The sequence below is a fragment of the Monodon monoceros genome, unplaced genomic scaffold (assembly GCF_005190385.1).
Source record: "Monodon monoceros isolate NGI ecotype Baffin Bay Population unplaced genomic scaffold, NGI_Narwhal_1 Super_Scaffold_8, whole genome shotgun sequence".
In the NCBI taxonomy this organism is placed as follows: domain Eukaryota; kingdom Metazoa; phylum Chordata; class Mammalia; order Artiodactyla; family Monodontidae; genus Monodon; species Monodon monoceros.
The window spans coordinates 8,420,489-8,448,422 of record NW_021703785.1 but is presented as its reverse complement, the minus strand read 5'-3'; the positions used below and the strand labels follow the sequence as shown (position 1 = coordinate 8,448,422).

At 41.4% G+C, this 27,934-nt stretch overlaps 1 protein-coding gene across 2 annotated transcripts; it reads left to right on the top strand.

Annotated features, from left to right (window-relative positions):
* The first annotated feature begins 77 nt into the window (after nt 1–77).
* BIVM (basic, immunoglobulin-like variable motif containing) lies at nt 78–27,934 on the top strand. 2 transcript variants are annotated; one of them, XM_029210101.1, is made up of 11 exons: nt 196–438; nt 3,624–4,224; nt 5,366–5,485; nt 10,559–10,688; nt 14,335–14,430; nt 14,725–14,829; nt 15,048–15,142; nt 22,235–22,367; nt 24,255–24,341; nt 25,289–25,385; nt 26,237–27,909. In XM_029210101.1, the coding sequence occupies exons 2-11, from the start codon at nt 3,747–3,749 to the stop codon at nt 26,528–26,530; spliced, it is 1,635 nt and encodes a 544-aa protein (XP_029065934.1). In that variant the 5' UTR covers nt 196–438; nt 3,624–3,746; the 3' UTR covers nt 26,531–27,909. The 2 variants fall into 2 exon arrangements, with proteins under 2 accessions (XP_029065933.1, XP_029065934.1); XM_029210100.1 differs by lacking the exon at nt 5,366–5,485 and having other exon boundaries at nt 78–438; nt 26,237–27,934.

The following is a 27,934-nucleotide window of genomic DNA, read 5'->3' as shown; positions in this document are numbered from 1 at the left end:
CGTCCGGCGCCAAGGCTTCCTGGGACGTGTAGTTCGCGACAGGACTAGCGGAAATCCCGCCAGGTTTTACCATCTCTCACTTATTTACTTTGCTGTCACCGCTTTCAGCGGACAAATAAATAGTAGCTGCCCAGTAGAGGGGCACGTGGGCCTGGAGGCACAGCGAAGATTTTTTTTAAAATTGTCACTCTGTCCCCCGCACGTGCAGAGGGCAGGTATAAAACACGATGAAAGGAAGGTGTTGTCAATGATATCTGACGATCGGTCGCCCGGCACAGCCGTCAGGGCGCTGTCCCCGCGCGCTCCGATGGGACGAGAGACGCCAGCCCCAGGGTAACCGGAGGCGCGTCGCGGGCCGAGCGCTGGAAGCTGTGATCCGGGACCGGTGCCGGGCTCCGCTGCGGCCGCAGCGACCCGACCCCACCGGACAGGCCAGAGGTACATCGGGCTGTGGGCAGGGGCCGAGGTGGCCACCGGCGACTGTGCGCTGTGCCTTCCGCCGGGCACTGGAGCGCCGCGGACCAGGCCTGCCGCCGCCCACCTGCTCTCTGCGTCGCCAACGCAGCCTGCGCGCCGGCGGCCTCTGGCCTCTCTGGTGCCCGGTGGCCATCCGAGTGGACGCCAGTGCGTGGGGACCCGTCCTCCGGGGAAGAAGTGGGGTGAAGAGCTGGGCCGCAGGGTGGCGGGAAGGGTCCGGGAGAGAAAGGACGAGTCCTCTCGGGAACAAAGCCCGGTTTGGAGGGGCCGCGGGGATACCGGTGGCTCCCGCCCGGCGTCAGTCTCCACGTCACGCTCGGCAGGGCCCGCGACCGGAACGCGCGGCGGCCGTCCCCTTGCCCCTGCACGCCCGCTCGGGGCCCGCTCGGTCGCAGGAGGGGTCACGGTCAGCTCTGAAATCGTACCGGGAGCCTCCTCCTTCCCTTCCTCCCTTCTCTCGACCTTTTCAGCTGCACCCCCCAAACTCTGATGGGCCGGTGGAACCGCCAGCCAAAGCGGGCCTGGGCGGGGGTTTTCTTTACTGTTTCCTTTTCGGCAGTTGTCATTAGTAATGCTATCAACTAGTGCATTCAAAAGCTCGAATCGGGGGCTCCCTCTTCTCCCGGGAGCAGTGATCTGCCCGCGTCCCATTCCCCCCCGGGCGCCTGAGCACGCGCGCGTCCCCGGGCCCCCGGGCGGGTAGGAGGCTGACACCCCGCCGGCCTCTGCCCGCTCCCCGTCGCCGAGAACTCCGGCTTCCCGCCGGGCGGAAGGCGGGAGGAGGGGCCCGGAGGCCTCGCTGCGGGGACCCGGCGACGCGCGGCCCTCGAAGGCGCTGGGACCACCGAGCGGCGCGGGCAGGGGGCGCAGCCGCGCTCCTTCCTCTTCGCCCGCGCCGCCTCCGCACACAGCGGCTCCGCGCGGCGGGGACGGGCCTGCGCGATTGTTGCCTCCATCCTGGGGGCCTCCAGGCGCCGCGAGCTTCGCAGAGAAGGGCGGAGGGCCCTCCGCTCGCCTGCCCGGGAGCTTGGGCTCAACGCTGGCCGGAGTGCGGGAGGACCCCCGGTGTCCTTCGGAAGCCGGCGCCTCTGCCTGGGAAGGGGCTCAGGTCTGACCGCGGAAGGGGCGTGGAGGGCGTGGGGAAGGGTCTGGAGGGGAAGGACCGAGATCAGACCTGCTGAGGCTTAGTGCGTCTGGCTCTCAGAAGAATATTACTTATTCTCCTTAGTAATAAAGACAATAAGTAAGTCCTCCTTAGTAAGTCCTTACCTGCCCCTGCGTCTAAGCGGCCTTCCGTGCAGAATACAGATCATAATAGTTGTCATACGTGGAAGGCTTTACTGAAGAGACTTTTTAAGACGTTTAGTTCTCTAAGCAAGCTTGATGCTTAAAAATAAGGATTTAAGGATCTAACCAGAAAAGAGAGTGTAACCCAGGCCATGAACATTGGATTTACAAATGTTTATTTTACAGAGCAGTTCCTTCCAGGGACTTAAAAATCCTTACTCCGGCGGTGCATTTAAAGCTGGCCATTTTATAAAATGCCTTTTGCACAGAGTTAAACAGTACTTCTGTTGCTTGTGATATGATTTTATGAATAAATCATTAAGTCATTGAGCTTAGGTCCTGCAATGACTTTTATTAGTAAATCTTCATACAGCATGACCTCGTTTACTGGATTAGGGAACCTCAGTTCTCACAGATGAGAGCCAGGAAGGAGAAAAAGAGTGCCCTTGGCTAGAACTCCAGCTCTTGATTGCTAAGGCCATTCCTGGTGGCCTTCTGAATCTAGGCTCCAAATCCCTGGCTTACAGTAATACCCAGCATGGTGCAGGGACTTAAGAATATCTGTTGATGAGACTTCTACAAATTGCCCTGGGGATACAGTAGGCAGGAAAACCAGACTTGCAGGAGACAGACATTCATCATGTAAACACACTAACACACAAGGTAGAATTGCACCCTGGTAAAGACCTGTGAACGAGGTACGAGTCTGTACAGGGTGACCTGGCTTGGTTGGAGGAGCAAAGAAATCATCCCCCTAGAAAGTGACATTTGAGCTGACATCTGAAGGATAATGGGAATTAACTAAATAAAGGTGGGGAAGAAGGAGCAGACAGCATTCAGAGAAAGGAAAGGTGGCCCATGGGGAGAGGAGAGTGAGGTGGAGGATAGACTACATCTTATTTATCCAGTCATCTATTGATGGACATTGGATTGTTTCCATTTTTTAGCTATTCCGAGTAGTGCTGCTATGAACATTCTGTGGACACATGTCTTCATTTCTCTTAGATATATTCCGAGGAGTGAAATTGCTGGATCATATGGTAACTCTACGTATAATGTTTAAGGACCTGTTTTTCAAAGTTACTGGACCATTTTGCATTCCCACCAGCAGTGTATGAGGGTTCCAATTTCTCCACATCCTGTTTGATCCTTATTGTTAATCTGTTTGTGAGGTGGTATGTGAGGTCAATGTGAGGTGATATCTTATTGTGGTTTTGGTCTGCATTTCCATGATGGCTGTGGATGCTAAACATCTTTTTATGTGCTTCTTGACTATTTCTACACCGTCTTTGGAGAAATGACTATTCAGATATTTTTCCCATCTTTGAATTGAGTTACTTGTCTTTTTTATTATCCTAAAGCATCATTTTTTTTTTTTATAAATTTATTTATTTATTTATTTATAATTTATTTTTGCTGTGTTGGGCCTTCGTTTCTGTGCGAGGGCTTTCTCTAGTTGCGGCGAGCAGGGGCCGCTCTTCATCGCGGTGCGCGGGCCTCTCACTGTCGCGGCCTCTCTTGTTGCGGAGCACAGGCTCCAGACGCGCAGGCTCAGTAGTTGTGGCTCAAGGGCCCAGTTGCCCCGTGGCATGTGGGATCTTCCCAGACCAGGTCTCGAACCCGTGTCCCCTTCGTTGGCAGGCAGATTCTCAACCACTGCGCCACCAGGGAAGCCCTAAAGCATCATTTTAAAATAATTTTTAACAAGACAGATGGTCAGTGATCATGACTTAAGCATAGAGTAGTTGTAAAATAAACATTTATTGAATGAAGGCATATGAAACACTGAAAATATTTTTTAGTGTTTTTGTAGTGTCTAGTGGATTGTTGATCTTTCTTTCTCTTCCCTCTTTTCTTAGGAGCCCATTTTTGCAGCGCTCACGTTGTTGTAAAATGCTGTAAACAATTGTCACAGCTGTTTTTCAAGAAATAGAAAGAGTTGCAACCTCTTCCTCATAACAGAACTTTTATAGTTGCATTCAATGCCTAACGTTGCAGAAGCAGAAAGGACAAATGATTCTGGAAATGGTGAGTGCAAATCTGAGAGAAGGTCTCCCGAAGAGAATCTACAAGGTGCCGTACAATCTTTCTGCACTCGTGCCTCGGGAGAACCCTTGGGTCCCAAAGGAGATGGTCATTATCCATGGAGCTGTCCAGTGACCCACACTCGGGAGAAAATTTATGCCATCTGTTCAGACTATGCCTTTCTCAACCAGGCGACCTCAATCTACAAAACTCCAAATCCAACCCGCTCTTCTTGCCTCCCCAATAGTACCTCTTTATCTGCTGGAAATAATTCCTCAAGATACATTGGCATCCCGACTAGTACATCAGAAATCATCTACAATGAAGAAAATAGCTTGGAAAACTTATCCAACAGCCTGGGCAAGCTACCTCTTGCGTGGGAAATTGACAAATCTGAATTTGATGGAGTGACCACGAATTTGAAACACAAGTCAGGTAAGGAAGGAGCCATGATGTTCTCATGTGAAAATAGGGAGAAAACAAGCAATATAGCTTGTTTAAACTTGCCTTCAGACAGATTTTCTTTTTATGATACCAAACAAGGCACATTGCTATCATGTTGTTTGTCGACATAGTTTAAAAAATAATCTTGGGCGTAGGACATTTAGTTCACTAATGTGTTGCCACTGGAAACTTCAAACATAACCTTTGCATTTTGAGAGCTTTGAACAAATTTAAGAGTGCTGTAAAACACAAGTATTGTAGATAAGTACTCAGTAGTTTAGTAATGGTTAATGATGTGGCTAGAATAACATACTACTTCATGGTTTTGCAGTGACATGAATCATATTTCTCAATTAAATAGCTAGTTTTGGGGCTTCCCTGGTGACGCAGTGGTTAAGAATCCGCCTGCCAATGCAAGGGCCATGGGTTCGAGCCCTGGTCCAGGAAGATGCCACATGCCGCGGAGCAACTAAGCCCGTGCGCCACAACTACTGAGCCTGCGCTCTAGAGCCTGTGAGGCACAACTACTGAGCCCACGTGCCACAACTACTGAAGCCCGCGTGCCTAGAGCTTGTGCTCCACAACAAGAGAAGCCACTGCAATGAGAAGCCCGCGCACTGCAACCTAGAGTAGCCCCCGCTCTCGGCAACTAGAGAAAGCCCGTGCGCAGCAACGAAGACCCAACGCAGCCAAAAAAAAAAAAAAAAATCTAGTTTTCTTTTTCTTTTTTCTTTTTTTTGCGGTACGCGGGCCTCTCACCGCCGTGGCCTCTCCCGCTGCGGAGCACAGGCTCCGGACCCGGAGGCTCAGCGGCCATGGCTCACGGGCCCAGCCGCTCCGTGGCATGTGGGATCCTCTCAGACCGGGGCACGAACCTGTGTCCCCTGCATCGGCAGGCGGACTCTCAACCACTGCGCCACCAGGGAAGCCCATAGTTTTCTTTTTTACTACATAACATTTTGGCTTTTCTGTTGTTAAAAATTTTTGAACGCTCAACAGGGTCTCCAGGTACCACTGAGTAGGCTGTGCACTGCCCAGTTTAAGAGGGTGTAGTGTACAACCTTCACAATTACAATGTGGTGGTTCTGGAGCAGATGCTAATGCTCTCCACTTTTTTCTTTTGAACTCACAGTAAGACAGGAATTTTGTGAGGTAGGTACTGTTGTCTTCATTTTATGGGTGAAGAAATGGAGACGTAGAGGGGATACATTGCTTGGGCACAACTGCACAGCTAGAAAGAGGCAGAAGTCAGGTTTGTACTTTACTTCTAGGCTTCTCTGATCGTTTTGTAAAACCTCTGTCTACTCATTCATTTGCAAAATCAACTTGTTTTACAGAATGTTATGTAAATTTGTAATTCTCGCGGTGTCCGGGGATTTCACTTTGTGTCTCTATTTGTGGGTGATCGGTCTATAATTTTTTTTTCATAATGTCTGTGCAGGTCTCCTAAGACATGTTTGGAAGTGTTCTCTCTTCCTGTTTTTTGAGGGGTTTTCAGAGGGGTATTAAAAATCTCTAATTATGATTATGGAGTTGTCTTGATTCCCATCAATTCTGTCAGTTTAGTTTGTCCGTTTCATCTACGTTATCAAGGTGTTAATGTAAAGTTGTTTCTAACAGTCTGTTTTCTCCCTCTAACACCTGTATGGTCTTTAGTGATAACTCCTTTTTCATACCTGATGCTGGTAGTTTATGTTCTTTTTTTCCTAGCTGGGTGTTTATCAGTTTTGTTTGTCTTTTGCAAATAATCAGCTTTAGCTTGCTAATTTTCTGAATTGTCTGTTTTCTATTTCATTGATTTATGATCTTTATTATTTCATTCCTCCTACTTACTTTGGGTTTATTTGTTCTTCATTTTCTAACCTCTTGATTCAAGACTTTTCTACCGAAGTATTTAATGCTCTAAATTGCTCACTCAGTACTGTTTTAGCTGCAGTCCACAAATTTTAATACACTTTATTTTTATTGTCATTTAATTTGAAGTATTTTCTAATTTCCTTTGTTATTTCTTCTTTGATACATGATTGTTTAGAAGTATGCTATGTTATCTCCAGGTATTTAGGGCTTTTCTAAGTACTGATTTCTAATTTAGTTCCAGAGGACATATGACCTCAGTCTTGTTTTATTTTTTAATTGAAGTATAGTTAATTTACAATGTGGTGTTAGTTTCAGGTGTACAGCACAGTGATTCAGATATATATATATATATAATATATATATATAATCTGAATATATATATATATATTCTTTTTCAGATTCTTTTCCCTTATAGGTTATTACAAAGTATTGGGTATAGCTCCCTGTGCTAAGCTCACAGTCTTTTTAAATGTACTGAGACTTGTTTCCCGAGGCAGCATATGGTCTCTGTTGCTGAATGTTCCCTGTGCACCTGAAAAGAAGGTGCATTCTGGAGTTGTGGGGTGTCGTGTTCTAAATATTTACTGGATCAAAGTGTTTGAAAATGTTGCTCATATTTTCTATGTTGCTACTTAATTTTTGTCTTGTTCTAACAATTGCTGAAAATGGGGTGTTAAAAGTCTCCAACTATGATTGTGGAGCTGTCTTTTCTCCATTTAATTGTGTTGATTTTTGTTTCATGTAATCTGAAGCCTTGTTATAAGGTACACACGCATTTATGATTTTTTTTTTTTGCGGTCCGCGGGCCTCTCACTGTTGTGACCTCTCCCGTTGTGGAGCGCAGGCTCACCGGCCATGGCTCACGGGCCCAGCCGCTCCGCAGCATGTGGTATCTTCCCGGACCGGGGCACGAACCCGTGTCCCCTGCGTCGGCCGGCGGACTCTCAACCACTGCGCCACCAGGGAAGCCCACATTTATGATTTTTATTTCTTCTTGAATTAACCCTTTTCTCATTATGAAACATCCCACATTATTCCTGGCAATATTTGTTGTTCTGAAGGTTACTTTGTTTGATATTAATATAGCTATTCCAGCTTTCTTTTGACTAATGTTTGCATGGTCTATCTTTTTCCGTCTGTTTATTTTCTTTTTTTAAAATTTATTTATTTAATTTATTTATTATTTTTGGCTGTGTTGGGTCTTCGTTGCTGCACGTGGGCTTTCTCTAGTTGTGGTGAGCGGGGGCTACTCTTCGTTGCGGTGCACGGGCTTCTCATTACGGTGGCTTCTCTTGTGGAGCATGGGCTCTAGGCACGTGGGCTTAAGTAGTTGTGGCTCGTGGGCTCAGTAGTTGTGACTCGCGGGCTCTAGAGCGCAGGCTCGGTAGTTGTGGCTCACGGGCCTAGCTGCTCCGTGGCATGTGGGATCTTCCCGGACCAGGGCTTGAACCCATGTTCCGTGCCTTGGCAGGCGGATTCTTAACCCCTGTGCCACCAGGGAAGCCCTGTCCATTTATTTTCAAACCGTGTCTTTTTATATTTAAAGTTTGTCTCTTAAAGATAGCTGTCAAGTATATTCAGTGAATTGTTTATTTAAGATATTGTTTACTTTAGTTCTAGAATTTACATTTAAAAAATAGTTTCTTGGGTTTGCTATCTTTTCATTCATTGCTAGAGCACCTTGTCCATCTCACAGAGCATAGTTATAATACCCACTTTAAAATCTTAACCTGCTGGTCATGTCAGAGTTGGTCTTATCTTTTTTCTTGAGAATGTGTCACATATTTCAGTTTTCTCACGTGTTCAGTACTTTTGGATTGTATTCAGGATGGTGGAAATGTTATGGTGATTTTGGATTCTGATATAGTCCCCCAAAGAGTGTTTTATTTGTTTGTTTGTTTTTAAAATTTTAGCAGCAATTAATTTGGTTGGACTAAAGCTGCAAATTGTGTCCTCTGAGGACATCTCAAATCTCAGTTCAATTCTTTTAGCCTTAGCTGTACTGTTTGGGCTCTGCTCTGTGCGTGCACAGTTCAAGGGTCAGCCTAAGATTTGGGTCAAATTTGGCTTCTTCCCTTCTCTGGCCCTATTTCTGGGATCCCCCCAACCTCACGTTCTAATGACGGTAATTGCCTGGAACTCTGTCCTGTGGTTATTTAAGTCAAAAAGATGGTGAGTATTCTATTTTTATTTGCTATCCTGGTACCTTTCTCTAAAAGCCAGTCTGTGTGTGTGTGTGTGTGTGTGTGTATTTTTGGTTTGGGAGCTAAATTGGGTATGTTGTAAGCAGGGTGAGGGATGGAAAAAGGAATATGGCAATAACAAGGGGCAGTGGACAATGGTTACTGGAGCTGACGTGATGGGGAGATAAAAATGTTCAGGCATTGCTCTTTTATGCTCCCCTCTCAAATGTGGCTTCCACTTTGACAGAGCTTCCTTCCTCAAATTGACTGGAATTTTGCCTGTGGGACCAGCTCTCTCTTTGGCAGTGTGGAGATGTCATGAAGGATGTTCATATAGACCATATATACTTTTTTTTATCCCAGGGTTCATGGGAGTAAGCTAGGAGAGAACAGAGGGCAGGCTCAGGTGAGCCTTTGAGGACTGCAGGTGGGTACAGATGACCCTATGAGCTGCTGAGGTCACAGGTTACTGTGCTTCATTAGTCACTAAAAATCTATGTGGCTGGAAAACTCCTTAGGGAATTAAGTCATTATTGGACAGTGAAGACATCTCAAGGAATGGTGGAAAGTAGATTTTCCATCTTCTCACCCACTAAGATTTATTTTATTACTGAAAGAAATTTGTCAGAATGAGATTTTGCTCGTGTTTGCCAGGGGTTGTTCAGCTCTGGGAGAAACTTTGCGTTTCTGTGAAGACTTAGGAAGAATAACTAAAGGGAAGGAGGAAAAAATCCTTGTTTCTTGATTTTTCTAGTGTTCAATATTACGCCATTTTACACAAATTAGAGAAATTCCCTGTGTAACAACAGTTTCTGAGGTCCAGCTGGGTTTTTTTTAATGTATTTTTTAAAGTTGGAGTATAGTTGATTTACTATGTCATGCTAGTTTCAGGTGTACAGCACAGTGATTCAGTTATACATATGTGTGTATATATATATATATTTTTTTTTTTTTCAGATTCTTTTCCCTTAATAGGTTATTACAAAATATTAAATATAGTTCCATGTGCTATACAGTAAGTCCTTGTTGGTTCCAGCTGGTTTTGGGCGCTAAATTGTTTCATTGTAGAATGAATAAAATGGATCCTTTTCCATGTTTGTTTTCTAGGCATATATCTATATAATCTATGTTTTATAATTTATGACTAACTCATAAAAATGAAATATTAGCTTTTATTTAATTTTTGTAACAGATTTATTTTGTTTAAAATATGATATGTGTGAGAGATTTTAAAGTGCACGTAGCTATCTGAAATGTTAATGGTGTTTTAGTGAAATGAGGCTTGGATGTTATTTAATAATATTTTAATTTATATAATTTTTTGACTGGGTGATCGATTAGACGGAAATAAAAAAGTATAAAAATTAAAGAGTGTAAAGTCTCACTTTCATTTTTGCCTCCCCTTTTGTGTGGCTCCCAAATTCCCCTCCCCCTGTGTCTTTTGGAGAATGTGTGTGATGTGTGTGTGTGTGCACGTGCCCACACATGTGTACATACTTGCACACAGAAAGGAGACTTTGTTTTCCATTCTGGCTCCTGGTGCTAAAGTTGCATTTTAATAATGTACTTATGTGCATCATTCTTTTTATTTTTATTTTTTTTTGCGGTACGCGGACCTCTCACTGTTGTGGCCTCTCCCGTTGCGGAGCACAGGCTCCGGACGCGCAAGCTCAGCGGCCATGGCTCACGGGCGCAGCCGCTCTGCGGCATGTGGGATCTTTCCGGACCGGGGCACGAACCCGTGTCCCCTGCATCGGCAGGCAGACTCTCAACCACTGCGCCACCAGGGAAGCCCATGTGCATCATTCTTAATCCATTTTGTGGTCTCTGTAGGCCTGGAATTATTTTTAAATATCACATCATCGGATTACTGGATCTACTGCTTTTACTTTCTCAACAGAGTTACATTAATGTGGCTTTATTGTTTTATAGAAAGGTTTCATTTTCTGGAAAGTGGTCTAGTTAAATATTTTACTGTTGGTAATTTTATTTTCTAGATGTGGCAAAACATTTTGTGATTGATTATTTTACTAGCTAAGTAACTAGCTCAGGAATTGGAATATAAGAACCTGATAGGAAGTAACATTCATGGTTGTTTAAATGTGTTTTTATTCTCTCTGTCTCTCTTTAAGGCAGGGGCGTATTCTTGAAGATACATGTATTTCTTCAGTATGTTTGCAAATAGCATTTTCAGACCTAGTTACTTTTATATTTTGTTACATAATTAATTGTATTGCCTTGGCATCTTACTTCATTTGACTTCATTTTATACTCTTGTATTCTAGGCAATGGAAAGAAGCAAATTTCCAAGAAAAAAACTTCAGACAAGAAAGGAAGAAGACATCAAAGGGAGTGGCCTCAGTATTCTCCTCTTGAAGATATTAAGCAGCGGAAAGTATTAGACCTCAGACGATGGTAATCTCTAAAAATTGACCTTTTTTTTACCTAACCACAGTACCATTGTCATACCTAATGAAGTTAACAATATTTCCTTAGCATCTCATTTCCAGGCTAAATTCAGATTTCCCAGATTTTTCCGAAAATGTCTTCACACTTGGTTGTTCAGAGTGGGACCCACCGTGAACCACATATTGTGTTTGCTTGTTGTGGCCCATAAATCTCTTCTGAACTAGAACATTCCCCATCTGATTCTTCCCCAATTTGTGTGATTCCTTTCCTGCTGGTGGTCTAAATTACTCATATAACATCAGTCTTATAAACCGGAAGTTAGATATAAAGACTTGATTAGATTCTGGTTGAACATTTTGGGCAAGAACACTGCCTAGGTGGCCCTGTGACCTTCATCCTGATATCCCATCAGAAGGTACATGGTGTTTGGTCATCTGATATTAGAGATCCTAAGAGTGATTACTGGATTAAGGAGGTGGCAACAGCCTTAGCCCACATTGTCAAGTTCCCTTTTTTCTTCTGGAACCATCAAGTAATCAGTGGGGTGACGGTGGCATTGGGTTAGCATCTAGGTAACCGTCAACTTTTCACCTCGTGGTTTCAGCCAGACCCATTGATGACCCCTGCCCGAATCCTATTATAAAATGGTGCAATTTCAAAATTCTATCATTTCTTCTGCCTTTACTTACTGGCATTCTTTTAATAAGATCTTTCACTTACCAACTGGGGCCATTTGGTGACCTTAACATACAGTTCCTATTCTAAAGAAAAAGATGTTTAATTTGTGATAGCTTTTAAATATTACTGATCTATAATTTGAGGTTTTAAAAATCCTTTTGTGTGAGGCTTTAGAAATATTAGATTTTTTTCACTTATTTAATAAATATTGGACCATTTACTGTGGGCTGAGAATACAGAGATGTACAAAACGGGTGTTTGTTCTCCAATCTAGTTGAGAACAGTGGAAAATGTAAAATATCTCAGGAAATTTGTCAGATGATGGGTGGGAATAAACAACCAATATGAGAGGCGGTAGTGATCACTGAAAGGCTTCACTGAGGAGCTGGGTCTTAAGAGAGAAAATCTGAGGGGATGGAGGGTCTAAAGGTCTTTGAACGGATGGTGGGAAAGTGTCTGGCAGGTTGGTGATGAAAAGTAGATCAGCCTGTCTGGAGCGAGGCTCAGAGAAGCTAAGAAACTTACTCAGTGTCACATAGCAAATATGCAGATGTGGTATTGAAACTGAAGAGACTCCAAAGTCCATGTTCTTTCTTTCTTTTTTTTATTTAATTAATTAATTAACTTTTGGCTGCGTTGGGTCTTCGTTGCTGCGTGCAGGCTTTCTCTAGTTGTGGTGAGCGGGGGCTACTCTTTGCTGCAGTGCGTGGGCTTCTCATTGTGGTGGCTTCTCTTGTTGCAGAGCACAAGCTCTAGGCACGCGGGCTTCAGTAGTTGTGGCACATGGGCTCAGTAGTTGTGGCTCATGGGCTCTAGAGCGCAGGCTCAGTAGTTGTGGGCACAGGCTTAGTTGCTCTGCGGCATGTGGGATCTTCCCGGAGCAGGGCTTGAACCTGTGTCCCCTGCATTGGCAGGCGGATTCTTAACCACTGTGCCACCAGAGAAGTCCCCATGTTCTTTCTTTATAACACACGTCACAATCTAGTTCTTGGATATCAGGCTAAGGATTTAGATTCTTTTTTCTGGAGTAGAGATAAGCCATTGATGATTTCTTAACAAAAGGTTATTTTACAAAGATAAATTGTTAGTATCAATAGTTAGTATGTAGAGTGTATTGGAGAAGAGACACAAATCAAAAACATTAATTTTAGTTTTTTTGGAGCGAGGCTTTGCGCATTTTGCTCTGAATCCCTTAGACTTAAGATTTGTTATAACCACATATATGAGTAATTATATTTAATAGCATAATATGTGAGGACATAAAGACTTGGATGAGGAAGGACAGATAGAAGAAATAATCGAGGGGGAAAAATTACCAGGATCGCAAGCTTATTTCCCAGAGTATATTACAAGATTAGAGATGGAATGGAAAGACCCACAGAAGATAGTAGAATGTCGGTAAAAGCTTTAAGCTGGTCATGAGCAAGACCAGTAAACAAGTTTGGATTGATGAAAAAATGTGAAAAATCTTAAAAGTGCCTAGGGTTGATTCCCAAGGATTTGTGAAGAAGTGTTTAAGATGGAAGGGGGAGATTAAAATATGACAGAGTAATGTCTTTTTACTCCACTCCTTCCCTCAAACCCATGAAAACAATAAGAGCAAAATGAAAAATGTGGAAACCTCTATCTTCCCTGAAGCAAAGAAATAGCATCATCCCCAAACCATAGGCTCTAATACATTTTTCAAATCCTGTGCATTCTGGACTAACAGAAAGTAGACGCCAAGAACTCACAGATTACGGCTGGCCTCAAACAATGCAGTTTTCTTTAAAGTTCATGGATGACCCCAAACTGGTTGGTGACTCTTTGGTTAGATCTAAGGGTATGAGCCGTTGAGTCAGTGGGGAAGAATCTGGGTTCTTTGTGGAGATCCAGATTAGCACTACAGAAATGCAGAGAAGGTTGCAGAAGGAAACATTGTGCCGATTGCCACCAAGATTCCAGCTTATCCCCTAGATACCAGCTGAGGACACTGCCTCTAGTGAATTACAGGGAAGGTGGTGATTGCAGGAGGGCAACACAGGCCACACACTTCCTGATTTCAAAACATATTACAAAGCTACAGTAACTAAGACAGTGTGGTACTGGCATAAAGACAGGCATATAGACCAGTGGAACAGAATAGAGCTCAGAAATAGACATTCATGTAAACAGGCAAATAATCTTCTGCAAGGGTGCTCAGACCACAGGATGAGGAAGGCACAGTCTCTTCAGAAGATGGTGCTGGGAAAAGTGGATACCCACATGTGAAAGAATGAGGGATACCTTAAAAGACCTCTTAAAAGGTCTTTTAAGACCTTTTCTTCACATCATACACAAAAAATAACTCAAAATTGATTAAAGACATAAATGTAGGACCTAAAACTATAAAACTCCTAGAAGAAAACATAGGGGAAAAGCTTCATGACATTGGATTTGGCAGTGATTTCTGGGGTATGATGCCAAAAGCACAGGTAACAAAAGAAAAAATAAACCAATGGGACTACATCAAACTTAAACACTTCTGTGCGTCAAAGGAAATAATCAACAAAGTGAAAAGGCAACCTACAAGGTGGGAGAAAACATTTGCAGATCACATACCTGATAAGGGGTTAATATCCACACTGTATAAAGAACTATAACTGAAGTTGCAAATAATCATATGTGTAGCTCAACTAGGAGTTTACATCGAAATTTTAATCGTTGGTGTCTAAATTTATGTATCTTTCATTATTTTCCATTGGCTTGGGTAACATCCACTTTAACTAATAGTTAGTCATACTTAGCCATCATTCTTAAAATACATGATTTATTGTCATTATGCATTTATAATGTGTTGAATAAATATGAAAATACTTTAAATGAATAAAGATTTTACATTGGTGGTTTAAATGATCAAAGTTTTCATTATGTAACACACTCAGTTGCCATGAGTGTTCTATTTCTGTATGCATATTTTGTATTCATTCAAGTGAAAACAGTCTTATTTTCTCAGGTACTGCATAAGCCGACCACAGTATAAGACTTCTTGTGGTATCTCCTCATTAATTTCTTGTTGGAATTTCTTATATAGCACAATGGGAGCTGGAAAGTAAGTATATTAATTTAGTGGTATCCCTCAACTCCAAATTCAAAAGTTATTTGGTGTTGCTTTTTCTATAATGGAAGATTTTTAAGAACAGATTTTTCATAAATTGGGGAAAAACTGCCATATTTTGTTTTAGGCCTTTTAGCTAAAAATATGTGCATGCATTATTTTTGATAAAATAAAAATGAAAAATACTACTAAAATTGTTTGCAAATCAGACAGACACAGTAACATTGAGACAGGTTATATTTGCATATGATTGGAACTGTGAAATGAAAGGCAATATTTCTTTCGTAGTCTTCCAGCTATCACCCAAGAAGAAGCTTTACATATTTTGGGTTTTCAACCCCCGTTTGAGGATATTAGGTTCGGCCCTTTCACTGGAAATACGACACTTATGAGGTACGAAGCCCTCGCTTAGAAGCAATACCTTATTTCTAGTTCTGCAAAATAATAATGCTGTAGATGTGCATTGATAGTAAACCATGCATCCAACTGTTTGGGCCCAACCTCTGGTAGATATGCCAGACTTGGGCTCTGCCTGAATTTCTCTGGAGTTGGAATAGTGCCTTCTTTGTTATGGAACTGTTGCTATGAGCGAGTCTTCTTGTTATTTTCAGGTGGTTTAGACAAATTAACGACCACTTCCACGTAAAAGGATGCTCGTATGTTCTATATAAGCCTCATGGGAAGAATAAAACAGCTGGAGAAACTGGTAAGTAAACATATAGAAGATTTACACACACACACACACACACACACACACACACGCTTTAGGATCCATCTTGAAGATTGGTTTTGATTCATGGCACATGATGTAAATCCAAAATACAGTCTATCACTCTTTATCCAAGGGGAAACCATAATAGATAATAGTAATATGTAGGCCACTTTTCAATATACAGTTTAATATTTTAACTCTTTTCATCTTTGCATGAAAAACTTTTAAAGATTCAAGGCATGTCATAAACACTACTTTAACACATTGTATTGTTTGGGTCCATGGTGTTCGTGTGTGTGTGCGCGCGCGCGCGTGTGCGCATGTGCTTACTTGCCTGCTACTAAAACCCTTTCAGGAAGCAGCATGGAATTTGCAGTTCCTCTTCCTAAAAGGGAATGCAAGGATTTTAGAATATTTGATGTCAGACCTGCATAATAACATATAACAACAGGACAATGGACTATGAAAGGGACAAAGTTCTATTTTAGAAGGGTCTTGATTATAACAGAGAGTTTTGGAGTCGATCCTAAGGATTGTTTTAGTTATGCGCTAGTTAAATAATTTGAATTATTTGACAATTTCCATTTTTAAAATTTCACAGTCATCTTTTTCTTTTTGTTTTTTTTTTTTTTTTTGCGGTACGCGGGCCTCTCACTGTTGTGGCCTCTCCCGTCGCGGAGCACAGGCTCCGGACGCGCAGGCTCAGCAGCCATGGCTCACGGGCCCAGCCACTCCGCGGCATGTGGGATCTTCCTGGACCGGGGCACGAACCCACGTCCCCTGCGTCGGCAGGTGGATTCTCAACCACTGCACCACCAGGGAAGCCCCTTCATAGTCATCTTTTGACTTTACAATCAGAAACCTACAATACAGTGTTAAGGAAAATTTTAAAGAAAATTTTATTCTGATACTTGAAAATTTTATTGTGACACTTGTTAAAAGGGTAAGGAAGACTTTACTGAAGACTGTTGTAACGCAGAACTGGGATATGGGAGAGAGATCTGGCTCAACCCTGAATACAACAAAGACAGCTGGGAATTTGTAGCCAACTCCCAAAGTGAGCGGTTCCGTGGATGGAAAGTTATTAAGAGGAGACATCAAGGTGGGGCTGTGGGGAATCTTGCTAAATTGGCCTAACAGGATTCTTATGACAGGCAGGCCAAGGGTGAAGGGTGAGGACGTTGATCAGGTATTCAGGGTGGGGGGATTCTCTCTAAACTGATTTCAGCAGGAATTTTGCTAAAACTGGATTCAGCAAGGATGGACGCAGAAGCCCAAGATCCCAGCCTAGCTGAGGAGAGGGCTCAGAGATGCCTAACTGAAGTTTGGTCAAGCAGGGAGTCTGTCAGCAGAGAGGGTATATGGTTTATCAAAATCAAGGAGTGAACAGAGAATAGGGTATATCTCTGTTGACCTTTAGCAGGTCTATCAAGTTGGTTGTGAGTCAGGCAAACTTGGAGTTCATATGTTGGTTTCTGCACATACTGGCTTTGTGACCTTGAACAAGGCACGTAAACACTCACTTACTGAGCCACCCCATGGGGTCACTGTGAAGATAAAAGGAGACATATTTGTAATACACTTGACACCTTGCTTGACACAGAGTAAGGACTCAGTAAATGTTAGCTTTTATTCTTCCTAACTGAACTCTGTGCATTTGCAGGGGGGCCTGTCTTCGTGGGAAGCGCGGCTTTATATGGTGTGTAATTTTTTTTGTTTGTTTCCAGTGAGGCTGTCAACACAATCTCTCTCAGTAATTGATCAGGCAATTAGAAACTAAGAAAGAATATACTTTCCAACATACCTCAGTGTTTTTCCTTCGAGTAATAGGATAAACAAGCTCTTCTCTCCCCCCACCCCCTCTTTTCTGGGAGGGGAAAGGAATGGTTGCTGTAATTTTTTAAAATAAATTTCAATACTATATTTTCCCAGTTTGATTCCTGTGTTCATCGTCCCCATTACAACCCTTCACTCCTTGCTGTCTCTTTGTCTATGCGTATTTCCTGAAGGATATTTGATCTGCTTCCCCCTTGGAATATTCTTGTCTTCCGCTTCAAGAATCAGTCGTCCCTTGCAAGCCCTGTCTTATCTCTGATGCTTGGATTTCTCTTAATTCCTGTAGTTCCGATTGTTTGCATCTGTTGTTTAGCATTTGGAGTGTGCAGCCTTATATTACATTGCATCTGTTTTTTTTTGTTTTTTGTTTTTTTTGGCGGTACGCAGGCCTCTCACTACTGTGGCCTCTCCTGTTGCGGAGCACAGGCTCCGGATGCACAGGCCCAGCCGCTCCGCGGCATGTGGGATCTTCCCGGACCGTGGCACGAACCCGTGTCCCCTGCATCGGCAGGCGGACTCTCAACCACTGCGCCACCAGGGAAGCCCTACATTGCATCTTTTTAATGTGTCTGCCCGTCTCCTTGACCATAGGGAGTGCTCTCAATAGCCCTTTGATGCCCCCTGGCCTTGCATGTGTGACCCTGGGACTTCTGATTGTGTTCAGAGTTGGGAGGGTATTGCCTGTGTCAAGCAGAAGTCTTTTCTGTTCCCTCTCATTGTAGAAGAAAGAGTTGCAGAGATAGGCTTTTCTCATTTGTCTCTGGGATATTCAGTAGTGAAAACCATTGCTAGTTGTTAGTGTGCATTAAAAAAAATACTTTGTATCTTTTGTTGTTGTGGTTTAGATTTTTTTTAAGGAATATCAGGCCTGTTTCCCACAACAGGCTTTAAGTTTTCCTGGGGACTACGCTTCCTTCGTAACTCCCTATTTGCTGATTGACATGCTTACTTCCAGTGGGCCTTCAGGAAATGTAAACTGAGCTCACTCCTGGAATAAAGACAGAATTAACAGATTTGACTATGAATATGAGTTGAAGTATTTTCTTTAGAGATGTAATTACTCATAATAAAAATTTGTGCCAGAACTTGCCAATGTTAGCTCCAACCTATTGGTTCACTTATTATTCACTTCCTATTATTGTATTATTATTATTTTATTATTTGAGTAACTTCAAACTGTTGGTTCACTTAGCTACCAAGGATGTCTAGATTCATTTGTTTTTAATACCTAGCTTGAAAATTACACTACTATTCATGTATTTCATGTTTATTCTTCTGGTAGATATTGTAACTTCTTATATTTGCTTAGCCAAGAATATCTACCTCTGCCCTATCCTGACATAACTCATGTATACCCACACCCTGGCCATTGCTACCAGTTAACTACAGTGTCTTAATGCATCTTGGGTGGACTGTGCGTTCATATTCTGTTTTCCTCGTTCTCTGGTTTTCTCCAGTTCATATTAGACACAAGGCTGGATAAATTTTTTCGACGTGTGGTGCTAATATATCCCTTTTTACTTTGGGAGCTCTCTAGTGCTTGCTTAAAGCCTAAACTCCTTAGCATCATTCCAGGCAAGAACAGATTGGTCTTTCCCTGCTGTCCTCTACATACCAGTTGGATTTAAAAGATGTCAAGGGAGTAGGAGCCTTGCAGGATGATACTATGTTGCTGGGTTACAGAATCTGGTCCTTGTCTTTGAGGGTATAAAAATACATCCTAATGAGTTCTTTTAGAGTTCTCTGGAGTTCTTCTATAGATGATAAGCCTTTACAAAACTGACTTGTACTAAAGAAGCTCAAAAAATGTTAGAATGTTAATATATTAACTGAGGGTGAGAAATACACTATCAAAAGCACCAGGATTCTCTCGGCCGCTCAGGACATATACTGTTCTTCACAGTACAGCAGGCTGGCTAATTCTAGTTTGTTCTGCTTTCTCTACACCATGCACATCATGGCTCTGCGTTTGGTAGTGGTTGCTCTGTCTCTTAAGTTTCAGATTTTTCGATATACTCTGGTCTAGACTCAACGTCGTTCTGAATTTAGCTTCCACCTGTAACACATTTATATGTCTTCTCCTAAATAGAACCACTTTCTTGGATGACTAGCTTAATGTATTAAATATTGTCTTTACTGTCTTTTATTTCAGAGGGTGATCTTTTTCTGACCTTACCCTGAAATTCTGGGGGTTGCCCTACTGTAGGCCTCTCCACATTATCGTGCCCTACATTCTGAACTGGGCTACACGCTGTTCCCTGATTCCATCCCTCCCCTGCAGTGGTTTTGTTTTCTCCTCATGCTCTTTCCTCTGTCTGGATTGTTGAAATGCTGCCACTTGATTATGTTCTGTCTTGGATGCCACCCCCTTCTTGGTTCCTCAAACCTGATGTGCGCTTTCTCCTTTGAATTACACCCTTTTTTTGTGGCACTGTCCTTTTCCACCCTATATCAAAGTTACTTGTTTTATGAGGGCAGCTTGAGGTACTGTGCATTCCTTATCTTTTGTTTCCCTGTGGTTGCTGTTGTAGTTAGTAGATGCTCATAATTTACTTCCTGAGTTGAGTTAAACGAAATTTTCCTCTTAATCTTAGACCAGTGACTCTCAAAATGTGGCCCCTGGATGAATATCATCATCACCTGGTAACTTGTTAGACACGCAAATTCTCGGTCCCCACCCCAGACCTACTGCGTCAGTTACCGAGGGGGTAGGTACCAGCAATCTGTTATTTAACAAGCCCTTTGTGCTCTAGTTTGAGAACTACTGCTGCAGTCTTTCTAAAGAGATGCTATTCAGCTTCTTTATAAAGAGTGTGGTCTTCCATTGATAGGAAATTCAGATAGGAATTTCCTTCCATTGATAGGAAATTCAGATGGGAATTTCCTTCCATTGATAGGAAATTCAGATAGGAATTTCCTTCCATTGATAGGAAATTCAGTGCGCAAATTTCAATCTGTGCTCAATTGAGTTTGCCTCGGGCTGGTGGGGGGCAAGGGGTGGGCACCTAGATTCCCTATACCTCCTCTTTGGCCACAGCAACTCTGCTTTGATCCCTGTTATGGACTGGGCTGGCATGTAAATTTCCCTTGCAGAAGGGATTCCATCTCAAAATATGTTTGAAAATTATTGATCTAAATTAGAGGTCTGCAAACAACAACAGCCCATGAGCCGGCAGCCCATTTTGTGAGTAAAGTTTTATTGGCACAAAGACATATCCATTTGCTTACACATGGCCTTTGGCTGCTTTGGGCTGTGGCTGCTTTCAGCTGCAGTGGCAGAGTTGAGTAGTGCGCATACTGCCCACGATCCACAAACCTCCAACATTTACTAACTGGCCCTTTAGGAAAAAGTTCGCTGATTCCTAATCTAAATCCATCAGAATGTTGTCATGTAACCTTGAAGTAAGAAGAAGAAACATCCTTGAGGAGCATGATAATTACTCCAAAGAAGAAACACCACCTCTGTCCTCTAGAAAACTAGGACTTGGTCCTAGAGTATTTGTAGCAGATGAAATACTGTGAATATTAATGAGAGCAAATGTTCATAACTATCTCATTTGCCCCTGGATGTATTCTAGTATATTTATGTGACTACTATTCATAATCACAGCAATCAGCTGTTCTGTGTTACATTTGACTTAAGGAGGAAAGTGTGAAATATTTAAACATCTCCATTAGGAAGTTACAATAAAGTTCTTTCATTTAAAAGCTTTAGTTATTTCGGATAACTTTTTACTTGGCATTTTCACAATTTTAAAAAGATTTCAAGAGTTCTTTCTAGACCACTTATGTGTATAAACATCTTTAGTATTTACTGAATTTAGGAGGAGTCTAAATCTATTTACATTCGCTTACTATCCTGAAACATCTCTACAATCAAGTTCAACTACGGAAATGAAATATTGACCATCTTCTGAATTTTAGGTCTTATCATTCTTCATTTAGAGCTGCCCTTGGATGTCAGTTTTTAACTCATCTGGGAAAATTAACCCAAAACAGCAGAAAGACCTATTTATCCTTATGAAATAGAGATTTTAGTAGAACAGATTGCCTTGTGTGCAGGTATGCTCTGGCGGTACGCCATGAAGTAAATATCTGTGGGGAAGGCCAAGCTGAAACCTTGGAGAAAGAGTTTAAGACAGAAATATTACTGTCTCCTTGGAACTCACAAATTGTATCTGCAGAAGTCGGGGCGGGGTCCCGCCTCCTTGGCTCTTCTACAGCCGTTGACCTGCCATTTTTGGTCTTCAGCTATTTCAGTGGCCAGAAAGTCAATCGGAAAAACCATAACTTGCAAGCTTTCATCGACTTAAACCATTTTCAGGATTTCCAGTTTTAATGGGCTATTTGTTCATGAATAATTTAGTGTCTTCCAGGAGATGCAAGTTAATGAAACCTCAGTTAATGGCTTTAAGTATTTAGTGCTGGTGAAAACTCGTTTCTTATGGTAATACTTTTGAAATTACTTCATAAGTAATATATGCAGCCATGGGAAATATACAAGGAGAAGCAGTTATTAAGAGGATGCTGTGGTACTACCAGCCCGTCTCTTAAGATGTTCTTATCACTTGGCTTGTGAAAGCCTTTCCTTTGGTTTGTAGAAGGGATTGAAGTGTGTGTTAGTGGGGAAAAGTTTTCATTTTTGGAACTTGTTTGGAGTTTATATTTATCCATATACCTCAGTGGTCTTCAGATTTGGATGTCCGCATTATGGCAGCTGCAAGGTGATCCTTGTGGTACGGGAAGAATGTATTAGAATGTTTATATTTTAATCTAATTAAAAATGTCTACTTTTTGTGTATCTTTTATAAAGACATATTAGTACAGTAGTACATGTACAAAGCTTATAAACAAACATGCTTATAATGGGCATGCTTACTCAGAAATTTCAAGTGACAGATGTGTACAACCAGAGGAGTTGAGACCATTGCTATATACACTAGGTATTAGGTTTTACATGGTAATTAAATTTTGTAGACAAGCATGTATGCTATTTGAAGGTTTGGGTAAGCAAGGACTTTCAGTTTTTTAGTTTGCTATTCAGTTTGCCTGAATTTCAGTCTAAAGGGTAAAACTGAAATCCATTAATTATTTTTTTAACCTTTAGATAGCTTTTCATTGTTTTTCCCCAGCAACGTCCATGTGTTCCAAGTAATATCTTTTCTGTCTTTGAGTCCTTAACTAGTTGTTTGTATAAAGCACAGATAGTGCTTTATGGTCCCTCAATTGGTTTGTTTTTGTTTTTTGTAGCTTCTGGGGCCTTGTCGAAATTAACTCATGGATTGAAAGATGAATCATTGGCTTATATCTACCATTGTCAAAATCATTATTTTTGTCCAATTGGCTTTGAAGCAACCCCTGTTAAAGCTAATAAAGCATTCAGGTAAGCATTTCTGTATTTTATGTGGATACTCCACCAGGAAAATATATTGTAGAAAGCATTTAAGAAATATTTGGTTAATTAGACATTGGAAGACTTCGTGATTTGCTTTCCTTACATCAACTGAGACTAGTCTTTTAAACATAGTAGCTTAATCGTCTGCGGAATTGTTTGGTTAATTGTGCTTTTACATTATCCACTTAGATACTATTGTTAGAGTCATGAAAAGAGAAAGCCATTTGAAAAATCACTTTTATGTTTATTATAAAACGGCTGCAAAGGACTTTACAAATATTATGTCTCAGTGATCTCATCCAGGATCCCACAGGGAAAATGTACTGTGGAGTCTAGTGTCAAGAAGACTGTCGCAACTGAGCACATTAAAAAGCATTTCCTTTCTTATGGTGAATAACATGAAATTTATCAGGGTTCCCCTTTTGTCCTGGCTACCAGGAAGCCTGCAGCCAATTTTTATTTCTAATATCAGGAACCATGTTACCCTAATGGTTATATTTGTTCCTTTGTTGATCCAAAGTTTCTATTTTATTAACTATGTATGTCTACTTCCAGGTAAACTTGTATTGTTTTAGAAGAGACAGCCTGTAAATAAGAGAGGGTGACTGAATGTTAATACTTTTTTTCCTCCTTAGCAAGTTTTCTTATTGATGGGGTTGAGATAATGCCAGCGTAGTTGAAAGCAAAGGAAGAAGTGTCCTATTTGAGAATGTTGAAAACAGAAGCCATGAGTACTCTGGGTAGAAGCATTGATTGATAGGCACAGTTATCCTCACCCAGCTGAGTTCTGGTTTGTTCTATCTGGGTGGGTGGCATTGGTGAATGAGAAGGAGGACAGGCAGCATTGCTTTCTCAGCGAGGGCTGAAGGTCAGGCTGGGAGAACGTGGCTTGGTCATCTGGGGTAGGATGGGTTCTTTGAGGCTGGAGGCCATGCGGCCTTTGGGTGGGGAAGCTGGACGTTGTATTTTTGTGAACGAGAAGCAAGAGAAAAACCACGGTGTCTCTCCAGACGCTGAAGTGTCCTATTCATCTCTCTGGCTGTGGGGTTTATTGTGGTTTTTTTCTATAGTTTGATCCTGCAACTTCACCTTACTCCAGACACCTGTCAAATGTAAAACGTGAAGAAGTAGGTACTCCTACTTGGCCCCCTTTAGAGGAGAGCTCTTCACCTCTGCCTGAACCTAAGAACCACCTGAGATGCTTTTACAGCTGTGTAAATACTTCCCTGTGCTCCACCCTACACCTACTTGAATTAGAGTTTCCAGGGGTGGGGTTAGGGTGTCAGTATGTTTAAAAGTTCTACAGGTGTATTGCTGCTTTTTTTATTTTTAGGATGCCTTTTGAAACTTTTTGAATGCAAACTGAAAGAAGTGTAGCTTAAGGGTACTGGCGGGTAGCATGCTAGGATTTTTTTTTTTCCTCCTAAATGCTGAGAGGTGGATTTTTAGCCCTATATTTTGTAAGAGGGGATCTAAACCTAAATTTTTTTTTTTTCGGTATGCGGGCCTCTCACTGTTGCGGAGCACAGGCTCCGGATGCGCAGGCTCAGCGGCCATGGCTCACGGGCCCAGCAGCTCCACCGCATGTGGGATCTTCCCAGACCGGGACACGAACCCGTGTCCCCTGCATTGGCAAGTGGACTCTCAACCACTGTGCCACCAGGGAAGCCCTCTAAAACTAAATTTAATTTATGCTTTCTCTTTAATGGCCTTCAGATATTTGTTCAAGCCTAAACTCCAATATCTATTCTAGTGTTGGTGACTGCTATCTATGCATAAACTTCAGTGTATCTTTTATCAGTGTATAATTGAAGCAATATTTTCAAGGAGGTGACTGACTTTATGAAGCTTACTGTGAATGTATCTTTAATTTAGCAGGGGCCCCCTCTCACCACAAGAAGTAGAATATTGGATCTTAATTGGAGAATCAAGTAGAAAACATCCTGCTATTCACTGCAAAAAGTATGTTAACTCCTTCCCTCTCCCCCCTTTTTTCAATTTCTGCTAAAAAGCCTGTTGGAATTTTGATTAGAGTAGAATTCATAGAATCCATAGTTTAGTTTGGGGAGAATTACATCTGAACAATATGGAGTCTTCCCATTATGAACATAGACTATATCTACTTAATTAGAGCTTTAATTTCTTTCAGCAATGTTTTTTATTTTTAGCATAGAGTTTTATATGTATTTTGTTAAAATTTTCCCTAAGTGTGTATATTTTTTGATGCTATTGTAAATTTATTTAATTGAAGTATAGTTGATTTACAATGTTGTGTTAGTTTTGGGTGTACTGCAAAATGATTCAGTTATATATATATATATATTTTTTTCAGATTATTTTCCATTATAGGTTATTACAAGATATTAAATATTATTCTTGCAAATTGATTTTTAAAACATTTCATTTCCCAATTATTTTCTGTTAGTGTACAAAAATACAATGGATTTTTCTATATAGGACTTAAATCTTGCATCTTTACCAAATTCACTTATTGGTTTTAGTAATAGTTTTGCAATCCAAAGCAGTTACAAATTGCTTTGGATTTTCTATACAATCAATCATGTTGTTTGTGAGTAAAGACATATTAACTTATACATCTTTTGAAAATGTACTTGACTCCAATTAAAAAGGAAATATCGAATGTTTCTATGTTACCCTGCAGGATGTCATCTAACAGGCTGATATATAGTTATTTCATATGCAAAGTAACCACTTTTAACCTTGGCAATAGTTGGATAAACAGAATTGTCATAAAAACAAGGATTTATGAAAGCTTATTGGATGCAACAATCCTGTGATAAGAGAATTATTGCCATGGTGCTTTTGTAGCAAATTGCTCATGTGAAAAGTTCCATTACAATAGTATTTTGAACTTAAAGAAAACTGTGCTGTATCTTCCTTAACAATAGGTGGGCGGATATTGTTACTGATCTAAACACTCAAAATCCAGAATATCTAGATATCCGGCACTTAGAGAGGGGGCTGCAGTATCGAAAAACAAAGAAGGTAAGAACACCATTGTATTTCAAAGTATTTCTCAACTGGCCAAAATGCAGTTATTTTACCCAGCACTCTAGGTTGTAAATAACAGAAACCCAGTTCAGACCATTTTAGAGAGAAAAGTGAAAATTACTTTAAGGACACAGGGGTATCTTCAAAAGGAAAGGTTAAGAAGTCTAGCCTGGATTCAGGGGGAACTGGTACCACGCAAGAGAACGTTAGCAGGGGCCAGGGAGCTAGTCTGTCTTATTCTCTTGGGAGTTGTGTTGTTCTTAGCTGTCTATTTGTCTATTTACTTCCCGAAGATCATCTTTCAACTTAGGTCTCCCTTTCAGATGAACGGTCGAGACTAAGACTGGCATGCCTCCAGCCCAGTTCTGTAGTCTTGGCCCAGCTTGGGTCAGGTGTTCACTCCCAGGGCGATTAACTGTGGCCATGGGGCAGAGCCATGTGTACCAACAAGGCTGCTGGGGGTGGTTCTCAGGGAATGGTATGTTCTGTGGATTGAGTAGACATCCCGTCCATATTATCCTACTATCATATGAAGAATGCGTAGGAGGGAGAGGAAGAGGAACGATCTTGGTGTTTGGATTAGTCAACTTGGGCGGGTACAGCGTGTGTGAGTGGTAGACAGGCATATGGGGGGAAGGGGTTTTGCCTCCTGTGGGCATTGTTATATTTTTGTAAAGGCAGCTGGTCAGGAAAGATGCAGGATAATGTGATCTGATTATGAATCAAAGGATCAGCCCTGTTTTGATGCAGGTGAAGGGGGAAAAATAAGGGAATTCATGGGAACCCACATATTAGTATAATTAATTTCCTATCATTTTCTGAACCCAACATTTTTTTTTTCTCAGGTTGGAGGAAATTTGCATTGCATCATAGCATTCCAGAGACTTAACTGGCAAAGATTTGGCCTTTGGAACTTTCCATTTGGAACAATTAGGCAAGAATCACAACCTTCAACACATGCCCAGGGAATTGCCAAATCTGAGAGTGAGGACAATATCTCCAAGAAGCAGCATGGGCGTCTGGGCCGGTCTTTTAGCGCTAGTTTCCATCAGGACTTGACATGGAAAAAGATGTCAAGTATCCATGAGAGAAGGAACAGTGGTTACCAGGGTTACAGTGATTACGATGGGAACGACTGACCATGCTGCATACTGACGACTTGTGTTATTCACGCAGCTTGTCTATACAGGACTGCATTAAGGCAGTACAAGATTTTAAGTCTGTATTAAATAGGAACATATCTTGTGGTACAACACATAACCTTGTAGTTTCTCCAGTAAATAAGATTGTATATGATTATGATGGGTGATTTCCGGTATATAACCAGATAAGCACAGAGTTTTTTTGTCCTTTTAAAAGTTAAGAGTATATAAACATTCTGGGCAGTTTCACAAAGTCCAATAAAATTACACATAAACAAATCAAACACAATTTCACTCAATAGCATCACGATTTGAAATACTTAAGCATGAAGTGATTTCTTATGACTTGACCCCCAGATATTTGTTGCAGTTTTGTTCCCAAGCTCAAAATGTAAGGTACTAAGTATCTGCCCAAACAAATTGGGGCTGTTGATTTCTAGTTTTTCTCTAGCGGTTAAAGCTCATTTAAAATGACTTAGTGAGTCTAGAAATTCTTTTACTTGTAGTGGTATCTTGCCTGCCTCATTTTTTTCCTGATCAACTTTCTCAGGATTCTCAATAAAGAGGCAAAAGAGAAAAGACTCAAGATACTGATCTTTTCTGTTGGTGCAGATGGGTGACTTAGTGCATCGATTCAGGTACTCTTGACTTTCTTGGTATGTTACTGTCAAATGCTGACAAGAACTTTAGGTCTTGAAAGACTCATAAGTCTACAATAAACCTTGCTTTAGGGGTAGAGTAAAAGAACAAGTGGCATCTGAAGTTTCTATACCCAAGGTAACCTGTGAGATGAGATCTGATAGTTGACATATGGCGTCATATGTTGATAACAGAATTAAGGACGTGTTAGGAATACCCCACCACTCAGAGGGCAACTATCCGTATTCCAGACTCTGAGCTCTTTCCTTTTTAAAAACATGTAGACAATTAGCTGCTTGAAGTGAGTGTGAAATAGTTCAGAAAGTGTGGATTTCATGTATTTAAGCTCCTCTCCAGTTGCTGTCAGTTTTTCTTCTGCTGCCAACCTGTGACTCACAAACAACTAGGATCTCTTGTTCTTTCATTTCAGGGGCTGTTCTGGGACTCAAATCAGTAACTTGATTATTACAAGGTGCTGAATATGTTGGTAACCACATCGTAATACACCTCAAGGAGAACGTTCAGATTTTTATTTTTTAAAATATTTTCATTTTCTTCTCTTTTGAATTTTATATCCATTTATCCACTCAGACATGCCTAGCCTACAGAAGGGGATATATATTATGAAATGGGCATTTTTCTGAAGAGAATATTTTGCTTGAAATGCAAAGGACTGAAAGATTTGTAGGTTGTTGATTTTGTTACTTCATACTGGAACTTTTAAGAAGTTTTCATCAATAAAGTTTTGCTTTCTACTTTTAA